Source organism: Seriola dumerili, unplaced genomic scaffold (genome assembly GCF_002260705.1).
Source record: "Seriola dumerili isolate Sdu_G_001 unplaced genomic scaffold, Sdu_1.0 BDQW01000003.1, whole genome shotgun sequence".
Taxonomy (NCBI): Eukaryota; Metazoa; Chordata; class Actinopteri; order Carangiformes; family Carangidae; genus Seriola; species Seriola dumerili.
In genome coordinates this window covers 11,991,660-12,007,658 of record NW_019174258.1, presented here as the reverse complement: position 1 = coordinate 12,007,658, position 15,999 = coordinate 11,991,660, and the positions used below count along the sequence as shown (strand labels likewise).

The 15,999-nt window shown below is 39.3% G+C and overlaps 1 protein-coding gene across 1 annotated transcript in view; it reads left to right on the top strand.

Annotated features, from left to right (window-relative positions):
* Positions 1 to 8,348: 8,348 nt before the first annotated feature.
* abcc12 (ATP binding cassette subfamily C member 12) overlaps positions 8,349 to 15,999 on the top strand; it is a 27,504-nt gene continuing 19,853 nt past the window's right edge. Inside the window, exons 1-9 of the mRNA XM_022742719.1 lie at positions 8,349 to 8,373; positions 9,783 to 9,839; positions 10,030 to 10,181; positions 10,294 to 10,440; positions 10,714 to 10,861; positions 11,872 to 12,108; positions 12,910 to 13,083; positions 13,676 to 13,823; positions 14,468 to 14,616. Coding sequence (XP_022598440.1) covers positions 9,789 to 9,839; positions 10,030 to 10,181; positions 10,294 to 10,440; positions 10,714 to 10,861; positions 11,872 to 12,108; positions 12,910 to 13,083; positions 13,676 to 13,823; positions 14,468 to 14,616 — 1,206 coding nt within the window. The 5' untranslated portion in view covers positions 8,349 to 8,373; positions 9,783 to 9,788. The remainder of the gene's footprint in view (positions 8,374 to 9,782; positions 9,840 to 10,029; positions 10,182 to 10,293; positions 10,441 to 10,713; positions 10,862 to 11,871; positions 12,109 to 12,909; positions 13,084 to 13,675; positions 13,824 to 14,467; positions 14,617 to 15,999) is intronic.

Below are 15,999 nucleotides of genomic sequence, written 5' to 3'. Positions count from 1 at the left end.
GTAAGTATAATGTTTGTGAGGGAAAAATCCTCAGTCTCTTAAATGCAGGATGAACTTGTTTTTATTCAGAAATTTTAACAGCTCGGGGAAACACTGATGCAGTCTTAATCTCTCCTGTTTTGACACACTGGAAAATAAGCAGTGTAAACTGCAGACATTATTTTAATGGCATACACACTTGGAACCTCATGCATAATTAATGCTAAAGCCTATGAATGCAGATAAACACATTTTAGTTTTACTCAGTTATCCCTTGGTTTCCCATCAGATTCAGGAGTTGCTCTGAGGCTGCTGTAGCTCCAGCAAAGCAGAGACAATAGGTTGGAAGAAAGGCACAGGTGCAATTTTCCATGTGAAGGTCATGTTATAACTTGTATGTCCTTGTACCTTCAGTAGTTTGAAGAAAACATATAATGAAATGCATTACATGAAATTGACAGTGATGGGTGGTGATTTCTGTATATGGCGACCTTTGTAGAAGTAGCTACTATGTGGTTTGTACTCATTACTCTCCAGTCTCTCTTGAGGCTCAGCTCACAGAGATAATCCATAATCCATTTGTAGAGCTGCACCAGGATGCCATTTCTTAAACCTAATGAAATAATCAATTGTTGATATGTTTGTTGTTCATAGTGTTACAGCTCAGTTCATCAACACAAGTCACATTTGAACACACTGTATGGAGAATAAATGGAGAATAAATTCTTTTTTGATTGTCTAATGCTAGTGCTAGTGTAGTTCGCTGTGGTTGTCTCACAGACAGACCTGCCTTATAAACCCCACGGCTCAGAATAACACTGATTAATGTTAGTGTCTAGGGCTGACAGGGCAACGATGGTGAGGAAGGAGTTCTTCTGTCGTAGACTGATAGACCAAATCCTGAGATGGCTACTTCTTACTGAAGCTATAATTGTAATGGAGATTACTGGGCTGGTGGAGCTGCTGCTGAGCCTTTCTCTATAGGTCAGACTGCAGCTGTGTGGCCTGGTGGTCACCACAGCTATCCCATCAAATGACACACACACACACACCTACTGAGTTTTCAATCTCTTACTGCTGCAAGGTTTATTTTGTTATTCTGTCTGAATATTCTGTCTGTCTTCATAGGAAGCAGTGATGAGTGTGGTTGCCATGGGTAACGCATTTGTGCATGCAGTTCGGGTTGATGGTAATTAGCAGACGGTGAAGTTTGTGAGGGTCTTTACTCAAGGAAGACAAAGGACAAAATGCTTTACAGTCCATCACCCAAAAAAGCATCATTAATTAAAGATGAGATCATTTTCTCTAAATGTTTTCAAGATAAGCTTGTTGTCTCAGAGTGGATTAAACTCCATCAACGACCAATGTAAGTAACATTTCCGTATCACTTTCAACACAGCACAAGTTTAAATTGAACGCCATTGGATTAGCACAAAGTCTGCAGCAGCGCAAGTTTACAGGCAAAGAGAAACATAGAGAGATTGAATGCAAATTTTGTACCACCTTCTAAGATCACTGTAATACATTTATTATCTCAATAATTATCTTCAATAAACTAGGGAACACTGAAAGCCCATTTTAAGGTATTAAGGAGCTCAATCTTCTCATATTAGATTAGTATATAGGAACTATTTTCTCTTCACCGCGTGACCGGGCAAATGAAGTTAAAAAAGCTTCTTACCATGACACTCTGACCAACATTCCCTCTGTTCATTCATGTGAACATTGTGAATGAATAAAATAATAATTGGCCAAAAGTTAATAATAATTTGATATTAAGTGAATTAATTAAAAAAGAGTTCCAACATCCTGTCATTCAATCCTTATACATGAGATAACTACTTTAATAAGTACAGACTGTAGTGGTTTTCCTCGCTGCAGGCAAAGATATTTGGTCATAAACCAAAAGTACTGGACAAATTAAAATTTTGATCTGATGTTGGAGCTAGATGACAAGTAAAGGGATCATTAAAATGATTAAAATTCATCCTGAGTGGACATGAGTGTCTGTACCAGCTTTTAATGACAGTCCATCCTCACTTCACTCAAACCACTAATAGTAGTACCAGGATACGTTGTCTGGTAACCATAAATGTAAATGTACAAAATTTCTTGGCAAACATCGTGTGACAGATATTTCCCTGAATAAGTGAAAACTTCGACCTGCTGTTGGTTTTGTGTGAAAAGTATAGGTATCTCGGGATGATTAAATCATTAGGATTCATCCTCTGGGAACAATGAATGTCTGCGCAAAACTATAACCAACTGACATCCATGCAATGTTCCCTCCACTATAATTAGCAGCTAACTGAGACCAGACAGGGCAGCTGGTTTGTTCAGTTGCTGACGTATGAACAGCGTAGGACAGAGGAACTTTAATGCATCAGCCATTACAACAGTAACAACACACACAGGTAATTACGTGCTGTCTCCTTGGAGCTGTTATTCCTTTCTTTTCATCATTATCCCTCCTTCTTCTCCTCTCTGTATGAAATAGCAGGTTGTTAGTCCCCCAACATGCACATACTGGTCACGTTTTTGTTTTACTTGGACTTTGAAATGGCAACCAACAAGCATAGATATAATGACAGTTAGCACATGAGCAGCATTAATGGACTGGTGTTTGAATTGATCCTTTACTGTAGAAGCCGAGAGGAACTCAAACAACAGATCTCTGACAGGGACTCAACAAAACTTCTTAAACTCACAAATGTATTTATTCCTGTTATGGCTATCTTATCTAATGGTGTCACATAAGGTGTTCCCTTCTGGAAGGGTTTAACTAAGAACTAAAAAAATCTTACTCTTTGTTAAGTTTAGGTTAAGGTAACTTTTGCTCATGGTTTAGATTATGGTTAGGCAGAATAACAAACTGATTTTGCTGAGGTTAAAATAATTATTAATGTGACATTGTTTAATAATGTTGATATGGGTCACATTGGTGGGAACTGAACACAGATTTTTCTTCTCACCACAGACAGACTACATTTGAATTTTGAGACATCAGTGTTTATTTTATAACCAAACTCAAATCTCATCACATCTGTCATTGAGCTGATTAGGCTTCATATCTCTTTTAAAACGTTGTTCTGGAAGGAAACTCCAGAGAACTGTTTCATGGTTTTGAGTTTGAGTGTGCATTTCCAAGTCAGAGCCTTTAACAATCACTCTACTCTGACAGTTATTCCCATATGATCTGAATGCAGTGTAACACCCTGTCTGAGCCCCATGATTGCTGCTTTATATAGAGACACTCCACTTTTTCCTGCATGGTGCCTGGTGAGTTCACTTGATAGAGAAGTGCTCTTGTGCTTTAGCTGAATGACGCTTTCTAACATCAAGGTGAGTGTTGTTGCCATCAGACACAGATTTTTTAAGAAAAAGCTTGATGTGTATGTGTATGTTAGTGTGTGTGTGTGTGTGAGAGAGAGAGAGAGAGAGCGCGGGAGATGTGTATGAGCTTTAATCCAATCCAGGTGTGAACACTGTCAGTCAAAGTGTAAACTGTCTCCCCTGATTGGGAAAGGAGATGAATAGGGAATCCCAAAGTACTTTTAGTTTTGTGCATCGATAGATGATAGAAGTTTGAAATGGAGTTGTGTGAGCTACTTGAGTCAGTGTGTCCCCATGATCCCTGCTCACTACTACTACATCCACACTTACTGTACCTTCACTGTATTAGTGCTACCTCAGTCTGTTCTCCGTCTTTGCTTTGCTAACCAGGTGTTTTCAGAAACTACTTTTGTATTTTCATTTTACTTACAGTATGTCACCCAAACAACTCGACTGAGTGACCAACTGAGCAACTTCCTTGTCCTCTCTTCTCTATTTGCTCCTCCAGAGAAGTAGAAGAGGAGTTGGAGGTGGTGTGGCAGGCAGCAACCAGGGAAAACCAGCAGATGAAGGAGACTCTTTTGGACTCGAGACTCACTGCGGACCTCTACGGTTGGCTCGTTTCTGGCAGTGCCTCTCCTAGCTGGCCTTCTCAGGCTCCAGATGAAACCACCTCATGCACCCAGCATCATCATGGGCCTCCCCTCTTCTCCTCTCATCAAAGCCCTGTGCTTCAGAGAAGGTCCGTATTTAAATCTGACTCAGACCACCCAAACAACTCCTCGGATGAAAAGCATAAACATGGGCTGGATTTCTATTGCTAAAACCTTTTAGAGCCATTACACTGTAGGTGTGCCAGTCCATTCATATCGGGAAAGACAACTGGGCTTTTACAGTAGACCAGTTTCAGTCAATCTAGAGATATACAGTGTGCCAGCTTGAGTTTGATTCACAGATGAATACATTGTAAACTTGCACCATATTCTATTACAAACCCACAACAATAACTACTACTGTAGTTATATGTTTCTGTTATCTATCTGGTGGAAGCAAATACTGTATGTACAGTCAAGTGGATGCAGTAGATATTAAGTAAGTTCACTCAACTCAAATCAAGAATGAAAACTTGATTTGAACAGAAGGATTGCAATAAAACAAATAAAACATATCAAACACTGAAAGAATAAAACGGGGGGCACAAAATGACTTAACAACACGGTTCAGTTTTGACCAAATATGCGTCGCCAAATATACCTGACATGAGTCAGAAAGACTTCATGATTTCATGAACAGTCTGATTTCCAAAGATAATTTTTTTATGTTTGTCTTTTTAAATTAGTCTCAGGGTTTTATAGACCATTTCAAGTATAATAGATTAACAAGTGAAAGCAAAAAGACTTGTAATATATATAGCCAATGTTGCCATCTGCTGGACACATGTGGTAATGGTATTAACATTGCCACAGTAGCAATATTACATGGTACAGAGTGGCTGACAGAAAAACTACAGGTACACTAAGTGTGTGTGTGTGTGTATGTGTGTGCGTGCGTGCGTACTCATGTCTTCTAAATCCTGAGGTCAAGTGTAACATAAGTCATGTCATCCGCAAACAGGAAATTAAACTGACTTGTTCAAACTGATCAAAATGACATTGAGTGATTTCTCAGGAAGAGATTCTATTAATTGTATTTCAAAGGAATTTGATTGTTTTAAAAATAATAATCAAAGAATAGAGAAAAAGTGTTAGGGTAAAACAACTGTATACAGATATATTTCTACATGCTTGTCTCAAATCTTCTTCTTCTTTTTCTTCTTCTTATTCTTCTTCTTATTCTTATTATTATCATTATCATTATTATTATTATTATTACCCTTGTTAACTACCAGTTAACATTTTGAGGCATAGGTGTAATTTACTGTGTAAATAATAAAGGAGATTTTTCGTTGATCATGAGCTTCATTTGTTTTCTCTCTCACTGACTCAAAGCCAGTAGGTTTTTTACTAAGAAATAAAGACACAACACAGGTTTTTCTGTGACTCACCTCCTTGATACGACCACACACCTGCTGGATTAGACTGAAACCACGAGGCAGAGGACTGTCTGTGTACGGATGTACCACAAATCCCTGCTGACGAACACAGAGCAGGGTGACGGCAGTGCAGTGGCTCAGACATGTGTGATAGCTGTTATGGGATCATGGATACTCCTAATACTTGGTGTAAGGGTAGAGTGTGCAGCTTGCCAGCAAATCTACACAATCTACAGTCAGGTGGAAAATATGACCAACAAATCAGTCAGCCAAATTATAGCATTGAGCTCTTGCTGTCAGCAAGAAACATAGACACGTGTTCTTTCGTAAACTGCAATAAGACAAGTAACGTCATCCTGACTACTGTGTGTCTGCCCTCCATACACATATGTACAACTTGACCCTGATACTAACCACACTCAGACCAAACTGCTGAAACTGAGGTTTATTTATTTATTAATTACTATTATCAATATTATAATTATCACATGTCTGCCTGTTTTTTTCTCTTCTTCTCTCCTACACTCGCCCCATAAACAAACACACAACATAGTTTTTGCCTTTATTCGGGTAGGGACTGTGAGAAAGTGACAGGAAAGTTGGGGAGAGAGAGGGGATGACATGCAGCAAAGGGCCATGGGTCAGACCCCTGAAACAAAAACTACATCTGCCAGAGCTGAAACATCCAGCACACTGGAGCATGAAAAAATAGATCATCTTTAAAAGATATTTGCACTCTAAGCAGTGTGTGTATCAAACTGTGTACTTTGTTTGTTCTTCAATGGAGAAAGTGTACTATTTAAAACATCATTAATCCAACATTGTAATAACTTCATGACCTGTGTAAGACACTCGAAAATTGTCAGTTTCATTTGTGTTGCACATATTGTCGTGGCCTGTACAGTATATCTAATAATGTCAGTCACTATCTGAGATATAGAAAACTCTGATACCAGTACAGTAACCCGTAAGAGAAACTGTAGTTGGGCCAACTGAGGCCTAGCACTGTATCCAAATACAGCAAATAAAAAAAAATGCAAGTTAAAGTTCAGCTGGTTTTACAAGGACATTGAATAACAGTAAAGTACAGCAAATAACCTTTCTTTCAGTGCCTTTGGTAAGGAACTTGGCCCACTGCATCTCAACACCCCATTGTGCAACTGGTCATTAGATTTCCTCACAGACAGCCCCGGAGTTGGGAAAAACACTTCTGAGACCATCATCCTGAACACAGGGGTTCCCCATGGCTGTGTTCTGAGCCCTTTGCTGTTCACCCCGATGACTCATGACTGTTGTGCCAAGTACACCTCAAACCACATCATCAGGTTTGTGGATGACACAATGGTGGTAGTTCTCATCAGCACTGATTAGAACTCAGCCTACAGGGGCGAAGTGAACCAACCTGGAGAGTAAATCTCCCCCCTTCTTTCTCTCACCACATTCTACCATAGAGAGCATCCTGTCAGCACTTACAAGGTCAGACTGAATACATATACTCAGCTCTCAATGCTGATAGTATGTCATGTTTTTATATATTATTTGCTGCTATTACCTAATGTGCTGCTACACTGAAATAAGTCAATGCTTCTATTATCTCCACACTTCAATACTATACTCCAGTATTAATATTTACAGACTGTCATATTGTACAATGAGCTGATTGTTATGATTATCTGTTGTCATGACATCATTCACTATTTGTTATGTCCTAGTTCATCTAATTGATGTCAATCAATTGCACTGTGAGCGAGGAGGAACACAGCTCCATTCTGCTGTGCACTGCTGTCTGAATGACAGTGAAGTTCACTTTGACTTTGACTTTTGACTTATACATTTACAAATGCACATCACTGTTGTGGTGCTCTCTGTAAAGGAACTGTGCTGTAGTTACTGCTGGACTTAAATCTCACCGCTACTCATTTCTAATTATAAATCAGAGTGTACGTTTCTCTGATAAAGAATATAAAAATCCGTTGGTACCCATCATCTTTTTACACAGAGCCATGAAGTGAAGAAATTCTCAGCCAAATCCCAAGCCTGTTGTGATATCAAATGAGTATCTCTCTCAGACTGGTCAAAGCTCCCTGAAGGTCACAAAAACATTTACATCTGTCCAGGAGGCGCTTGACAGAAAAGTATCAGCAGGTCAGAAGGACTGCTGCAAAAACGTGTGTAGGAGGAGATCAGAGCCCCCCTTACTTTTTTCCTTAAACATGTATCTATATATACTATTTAATGTTAGAAAAAATGAATTTAGTATGAGTAAGAACTCATAGGTGAACTGTTATGCCAACATTTGCTTTTGTCATTTTGCTCATAGAGGAGATTGTGTCTTCCTCTTCTCTCCAAACCGAGTCATGTCACACCTGCTGTCACCCAGTTATGGTTCTGGATCACCTGACTGCTCTTGTCACCAGCCACCAGCAGAGGGCAGCTTTGCACTGTTACCTACCAGGTAATTGATATATTACCTATATTGCAGCTTTTCCTGACAACTTATTACCTGTCAGAGTTGCCGATAGCTCCACAGACTTAAGGCATCACTGTTCAGCTCAGACTCACCTTAAAGAGTTATAAGGATACAGGAAAACTTCATCTAACCACTCGACCTCTGACGCTGGAGTTTGGTCTTCAGGTTAAGTGGCCTCATGTGATTTGGTGAGGTGTTTCAGAATATTATGCACCGTATTTCGTCTCAAAATCCAGAGACTGTGGACACAAAAAACACACCTCCGTTCATTTTACAATGTTAACAATACAAGTTCTAAAATATCTATTAATTCATATTAAGTACAAATAATACAAAGACTGTTGGCTAGAGAGCAAAAAAAGCAGTTACTTTGATTTGTTTATCTAAGTTGAAGCAAAGTGTTGTTACTGCCTCCGCCCACCACTCCAGTGAGCGTAGAGGGAGATCTGCCTCTCAGCTCAGATTAACCTTTGATCAATGAGTTAAATGTTGCTCCAGTGTCAGCTTCAGAGTCATTGTAAATAAGCTGCAGTGTGTCTTACCTGTCCTCCACAAAGAGGTACTGTTCTATTTCAGTGTGCTACCTTACAGCAAGTTAGTTTTGATCAGTGTTGGTTGTTTTGTTACTTAAGTCTGTTTTTTTAGTTGCATTTGAGTTCAGTGATATTGATTGAGGTTATTTTGATTGTCGCTTTATTTAATTGATCAGCTCTAACAGCAGTTATATTAGGTCTAGTTTGGCTTATTGAATGATAGAACAATTGCATCATAATTCCATGTTATCACATCAGAGCTGTGGATAGATTTTCTTGTTTTTGTTTGTAATAGTTACATGTTTCAAATAAGAGTGCTGAAGTCCAACAGTTTTTTATCTGAATATCCAATGTGTTTATGTGATGAGATGTAAAGTTTAAAGTTACAGGACGTCTAAAGATGCAATTTTGAAATTCTGTTTTAAAATGTTTCATCAAGTGGTAAAGCAAATGTAGTCTCAAATTTAGACATGTTTTCAGGCCATGATACTCTGTTGCTTCTCTCTGTTGTGATGCATCTCTCAGACGTTCAGCAGGCATGAAGCCCTTAATACAATTTACATCAGTGGTTCTCATACTTGTGTGTGGGGACCCCCAGGGGTCCTCGAGGAGGTTCCTGGAGGTCCCCAGTAAATTATAATTCCATGCTTAAGAAACACAATGACAGAATGTATGAATATTTTAGTCATGGGTTTCAAACACTTTCTTTTAATAAGACATCTAAAAGCAAGAATCTTATCATATCGGGGTACATGGTCTAATTTGTTGCAGTTTTAGGGTCCTTGATGTGAAAAAGAGATTAGAGAATCAACTCAGGACTTTTGACAAAAGAGCAGTGTCATTGACCCCTGTTGGTTGTATTGTCTGTGGTTTTGTGTTGGTTTAGATGTTGGTTGTTATGTTGTAGGAAAAAGAATAGACAAGTCTTTTATATATATATATGAAGCCTAATTTATACCCACCCTCATTAGGCATTATAATACGTAGTATTGCAACTGATCAGAGCTGTTTCATCCACTGTGCATGAATGGTTGTAAAATATTGCTGTTTCACCTCTTCATGGATTTAGTAGAAACATGGTCACATGGACTCCTCTTCATGCATGTAATTTAATTCAGCTGCAGGAACTTTGACACAGTATGAATGGAGGTGAGAGGTAGATAGTAGGAAGACTCCTGAAGTTCATTGACACTGTATTTTCAGATTTTACTTATGAGGCATAAGTATCCAAATACTGCAAATAAGATGTAATATAGGTGACCCTCATAAAAACTCATGCCAACACATGTTATATAACAGAATGAGAGACGCAGCCTCTGGGCTGATACTATCAAACATCCGTATGTTGTAAATAAGGCTACAGGAAATGTTCCTACTTTTTTATATTTTATATTTTGTTGCCTGGTAAAATTGTGACTTTGCACACTTCGCACAGGACAAAATGAAGACGGACTATTGTCTAGAGAAGAATGGTACTCGAAGAGTCTCTTTTGTAAGTACAGAAGAAACAGCAGCTTCCAGCAGAGCATTCCTGACCACATGTTGCTTTTCCCTTCCTGAGATCTTTTTCCTTTGCCCATTGTCTCTCCTGCATCTACACTCCCTCTCTACTCTCTGTTTCTCTGTTCAACTCTGTACGTCTGATTCTCTGACTCTGTCTCTTCTTATTTCTGACTCTTCAGGCAGTAGATGGTGTCAGGTGGAGAACTGGATCTGAGGTCTCCAGTCCAGGGCATGCTGATATGGACAACAGTAAAGCACCCCACCCTTCCCCTTTCAGAAAATACCACCAGAACCTTCAGACTCTCAAACCCATCCGCTGGTCCTCCTCACAGTCAGTCTCATTGTTGGCATACTTTCTCTTTTTTGATGCACTTATCATATGATAAATAGTTTTAATATAACATTTTTACCTTACTTATATCAGGTGATGTTTCTGTGTCTAGGTCCCACCCTTTGGACAATGCAGGTTTCCTGTCCTTTACAACCTTTGCCTGGATGATGCCCATGATGTGGGCTATGTTCAGGAATAAACTGGACATGGACTCCATCAACCTGTCTCCCTTGGATGTTGCCACCACCAGTGGAGAAAGGTATGACACTCCTTATGTTTTGGTGCATGAGGGTCCAACATTTATCTACTGTAATTTGATGCAATTGCAGCACATTTATAGACCAGGCAGATGACAAGATGAGTTGATGAAACTCATATCTGGAAAATAATTCATGAAAATGAGAGGAAAGTATGTGATTTTACTCTGAGGCTAAATTGACAAGGCCAAGAATTTTGACTCTGACATGTTGGTAGAGATAATTTGAGAAAAGCAAGTGCACTGTACCATCCCCTGATTGTGTGTGTTGTGCAGGCTCCAGAGACTCTGGGAGGAGGAGGTGGCAAGGGTAGGCCTGGAGAAAGCCTCTCTGGTTCGTGTGATCCTTCGCTTTCAAAGAACCAGGCTGATTCTGTCCGTCATGATTGGTGTTCTCTTCATGGTGGCAGCGTTTGTGGGCCCAGTGAGTGGTATTTAGATCTTTGACTGAAGTGAAACTACCAGTACACTGTAACAATACTCCACCACAAGTAAAAGTCCTGCGTTCTAAACCTTGCTTATGTTGAAGTACGCAAGGTATTATCAGCAAAATGTAGCTCTCTGAGCTTAAAACAGTTAATTAAATGAAACCACCTAAGAAGTGGAACTACTAACAACTCATTGACATCTGAAACATGACCATGTGACCATGTCCATGCAGACACTTCTCTTGTAAAAGCTCACAAGTCAAAAAGATTGAAAAACCGCTGGTTTAATCTTTAACAATGTGCTGTATTTTATGGACACATCAAATTTTGCTAGAATCTTAAACTGAAAAGCAACTACCAACTATATAGCCATGTTATAAATATAGTGGAGCAGAAAGAACAACTTTCTCTGACACATAGAACAGTAGGAGTAGAAAGGGAACATAAAAGCTAAGTGAAATAAAAAGTAATTAAAAGTAATGTGCATTTAAGTACAGTACTTGAGTAAATGTACAAATTGTCTGCTCCCATACACAAATGTAATATGTTTACATATTGAATTTCCTAGAATGGGAAGATAGACATGTTTAATATAGATATTTTTAATATGTGTACATGTACACATTTTTCTATGGATATTTCATATGTTATAAACCCATATCTTCATATATCAAGAGGATTTATGTGATAACAATATGCCATATATTATAATTCCGTAAGGGCTGTATTAGCGTCAGTGCTGGATGGGAGTTGGTGGTAGTAAAGGCGGGGTCCTGGAAAATGTATTAATCTGATACATACAATCTCCCTGACTGTGTAGAAATGGGTAATTAGTAACAAACAAGTTGTTCATACATTTAGGAAAAAGTTGATGTGTTTTTGAAAGCACATGGAAGTAGCTATTCCCAATCTGTTTTCCTGCATTGAATAATGTGTGATGGTGAAAATACTGTTTATTGCTGTTTACTGTTTTATGTTACAAACCTGTCTGTCTCTGTCCTTTCAGGCTGTTATAGTTTATAAGATCTTAAACTATATTGATGACCCAGGAAAGTCCACAGTGTCCCATGGTGTTGGTCTGTCCTTTGCTCTGTTCACCTCAGAGTTCTGCAAAGCCTTCCTCGTGTCCTTGCTGTGGGCGATGAACCTGCGCACAGCTGTCAGGCTGAAAGGTGCCTTTTCGTCAATGGCCTTTCAGAAAGTCATCTCTCTGCGGGTGCTCGGCAGCATTTCAATGGGAGAGGTACAGACTGTGTGTCACAGCAGGTGCAAGAAACACAGGGGAAAGGACCCAGCAGAGGCTCAGCTAATTTAGTTCAGTGATTTTATTTACACAAAGAGGAACAACAGCTTTCAGAACAGTGAGGCGGACAACAGTTAAAACCAGGGAAGGGAGTCCAAAAAAAGGCAAACAAATCCAGAAATTCACAGGAGGAATCCAAAGTCTGGTAAACAGGCAAAAGGTCAAAATGCAGACGGACAAGAACAAATAAACAAGACATGAAGCACACAAAGGTACAAAAGTGAGCTGGTATATGTAGTGACTGCAGGGAGATTAGAGGTGGGAACAGGTCTGTGGATGGGTGCTGCTGTCAGGTGATGAGAAAATGGAAAGTATGAGCACATCTGGCCAGTTGATTCGGGGACAGGGGCAGACAGGCCAACTGAATGTGGTGCAGAAGCAGGCTGGCGGCTGGTCTATAGGCAAACTTTTTCACTTTTTCCACAATGAACATATTGAAAATACATTTTGTTATGAAATATTTTATTTAATTATTATTGTGTAATTTTTCATATTTTCTGTTTTGTAAGGTCTGACAGGATTAAATACAAGTAAAGTTAATAATATTATTATTAGTTTTAGAATAGCAGTAGTAGTAGTAGTAGTAGTGGTGGTTGTAAAAGTTTCTTATTCTAAACTTCTTTTTCAGAAATATCCTGTTATTCACCTACTCTGATGTAGTTCAAGCACCTTGCCCTGGCAATGCAACCGTGACAAATGTTGATTACAGTCTTTCTGTCTCTCTGTGTTTCTCCCATCCAGATGATTAATGTTTTAACCAACGATGGACACAGATTATTTGAGGCTGTACTATTTGGGAGCTTCTTGCTGTCTGCCCCGGTGCTCTTTGTCGTGTGCATCATCTACGCCTGCTACATCCTGGGCTACACCGCACTGACTGGAGTCTTCACCTACATCATCTTCATCCCCATACAGGTCTTTACATATAGTTCAATAATAGACTTTTAGCAGTGGAAAATAAATGGTTTCATTTTTTTCATCACAATCAAAGCTAAAACAGGATAATGCAAATATCAAAAGTTATAAACAAATACATTAAACAAACTATTTATTCATTCATCATGGTTCAGTTTGGACAAAAACCTAAGGTCTACATAATGCTGCATGAAGAATAGTTGTTTCTGTGATTTTGTACAAACAGATGACAAATCTAAGTCATCTTTACTATGTTAAACAATTAAGGTCCCATATTGTTTCCTGTTGTCCTGACCAATACTGAAGTAAAGGTGTTTAAAGACTCTAACATAAACCCATATGTCTAATTTCAGAAATAAGAAATATGACACAACTAGTTTGTAGAAACAAGGACAATATATCACAGAGTTTGTAGTTATGAAACTTCTGCATCTCACCTCTCTGAAAAACAATTTTCTTCAGTTTAATTAGCCACTACCAGGCTAATATTTCATGTTTTCCAGCTAAGTCACCCACAAAGGCACCTCCAAATTTGGCATCATTTACTGCTCACACTGTCACTAACACTGATGTTGTTTTTTTCGGCTTTCAGGTTTTGCTGGTCAAACTCATTAACACGTTCAGGTGGAAAGCCATAGTGATCACAGACAGCCGTGTTCGCACGATGAATGAGATTCTCAACAGCATCAAACTCATCAAGATGTACGCCTGGGAGGATTCATTTGAGAAGAAGATTGCAGGTAGTCAGTGAAAATTGGAAATGCAGATAGTGAGGTAGTTTAATCGGAACAATACATTTTACATTACTTCATTCGTTTTTCAGATAAGCATGCTGCACTAGAGGTTGGAGATGAGGCTGCAGCCATATTCTCTCGCACACCTTGTGCTTTCTTTACATTTCAGGAACTGTCCTATTTGTTGAAGTCCCTGTGTTAGAAGCTGCTGTGGCTGAGTTTACATTTGTTTGTGAGATTGTTGACCTCTGCCTCACTCACAAGCTAGATATTCATTTAGATAGTCATGACAAATTTTACTTTCATAATTTTATAGTCAGTTGTGGGATTGTGGCAGGCGGGATGTGCATTCATCCTCGTGTGAACATTGTATTAATTCTGATTTATAAAAGTGAAATTGCGCGTGTGTGTGTGTGTGTGTGTGAGTTTTTGAATATGATCTTTTTTTCATGCACACATTTTTGTATTTTGTGTGCTTGTAAACTTTTGGAATGGACTCGACACAGTTTTACATATTATTAAAAAGAGGCCCTAGGTCTTCAACTGTATAAACATTTAAATGTTGAAGGAGCTTTTTGCTGTTTGGAGAAAAAACTCTCACCCCCCCCACGTATGCATGCATATAACGTATGTAAAAATGTCTCTTACAGTTTTGAGGAAAAATGAGAGGAAACAGCTGCAGAGGGTCAATTATGTCCAGAATATCAACACCAGCATCACAAGCATCATCCCCACCCTCGCCACCATTCTCACCTTCATGGTTCACACCTTGCTGCGCTTAAGCCTCAACCCATCTGATGTGAGTACCATAACAACCTTTGCTCACTTTGCGATTGAAGTGGTTAATAGAGGTGTGTTGCTGCATGTACGTGGCTGCAAGTGTGACATGAAATGTGTGTTTAGATAATTGTCGTTCTGTTTTGTCACCAGTTATTCATGATAAATGCCAAAGACAGGTGCTGGCCACTAGAGCATTGTGGGTCTATTTAAGACCAGTGTATGACCAGTGTGTTGTGGTGTCTCATACTGTTTGAGCATCATTTTTTTGTGTTGATTCCAGGCCTTCACCACCATCGCCGTCTTCAACTCCATGAGGTTCTGCCTGGCTCTGCTGCCCCTGTCTGTGAAGGCTATGGCTGAGGCTGCCGTGGCAATAAATTATGTTTGTGAGATTGTTGACCTCTGCCTCACTCCAAGCTAGATATTCATTTAGATAGTCATGACAAATTTTACTTTCATAATTTTTATAGTCAGTTGTGGGATTGTGGCAGGCGGGATGTGCATTCTCCTCGTGTGAACATTGTATTAATTCCTGATTTATAAAAAGTGAAATTGGCGTGTGTGTGTGTGTGTGTGTGTGTGTGTGTGTGAGTTTTTGAATATGATCTTTTTTTCATGCACACATTTTTGTATTTTGTGTGCTTGTAAACTTTTGGAATGGACTCGACCACAGTTTTACATATTATTAAAAAGAGGCCTAGGTCTTCAACTGTATAAACATTTAAATGTTGAAGGAGGCTTTTTGCTGTTTGGAGAAAACTCTCTCACCCCCCCCCCCACCGGGGTGTGTGCAGTGTTCAAAATACTCCAAAGGATAGATCCAGTAAATGTCCATCACCAAAGAATTTAGTTAAATTTGTTTAAGTTAAATCTTTGTTTCAGCAAGTCAAGTGAACAAATACAGAGATTCTGGATCAGATGTGTATTTCCCTAACCAATAACAAGTGTTGGTCAGTCCCACGTCTGATAACCTAACTTTCCCTGATCCAGTGGAATTATTATACGAGATATCAAACAAAGAAATGTGGCATGGGCGTTTTGGATCGTCCTTCTGATTGGGCTGCTGACTGGCTTCCTGCGCTGTGCGCGTGGATCTGACTCACCGACCCTTATAGTGAAGACCCTAAACTCAGCAGGCGCCAAAAAGAAGACAGTTAGTGCTTTTACACGCATAAATTACCCCACTCTCTCTAGCCCTCTTGTTACCTCCGGTGGCCACGCCCTACCAGCATGCCCCATAAAGATGGTGCCCTTATGCAGTCGGTTGTAAACTAGTTTTACCTTGAGGCAAGGATGTGTTAAACGCAAAGACTCACCCCTTAGCAACCTGAAATTCGCACTAGTGGTAGATCAATTAAAACAGGTTTTTAGGGTTCTTAATAGGCCGAAATACTCCAACAAT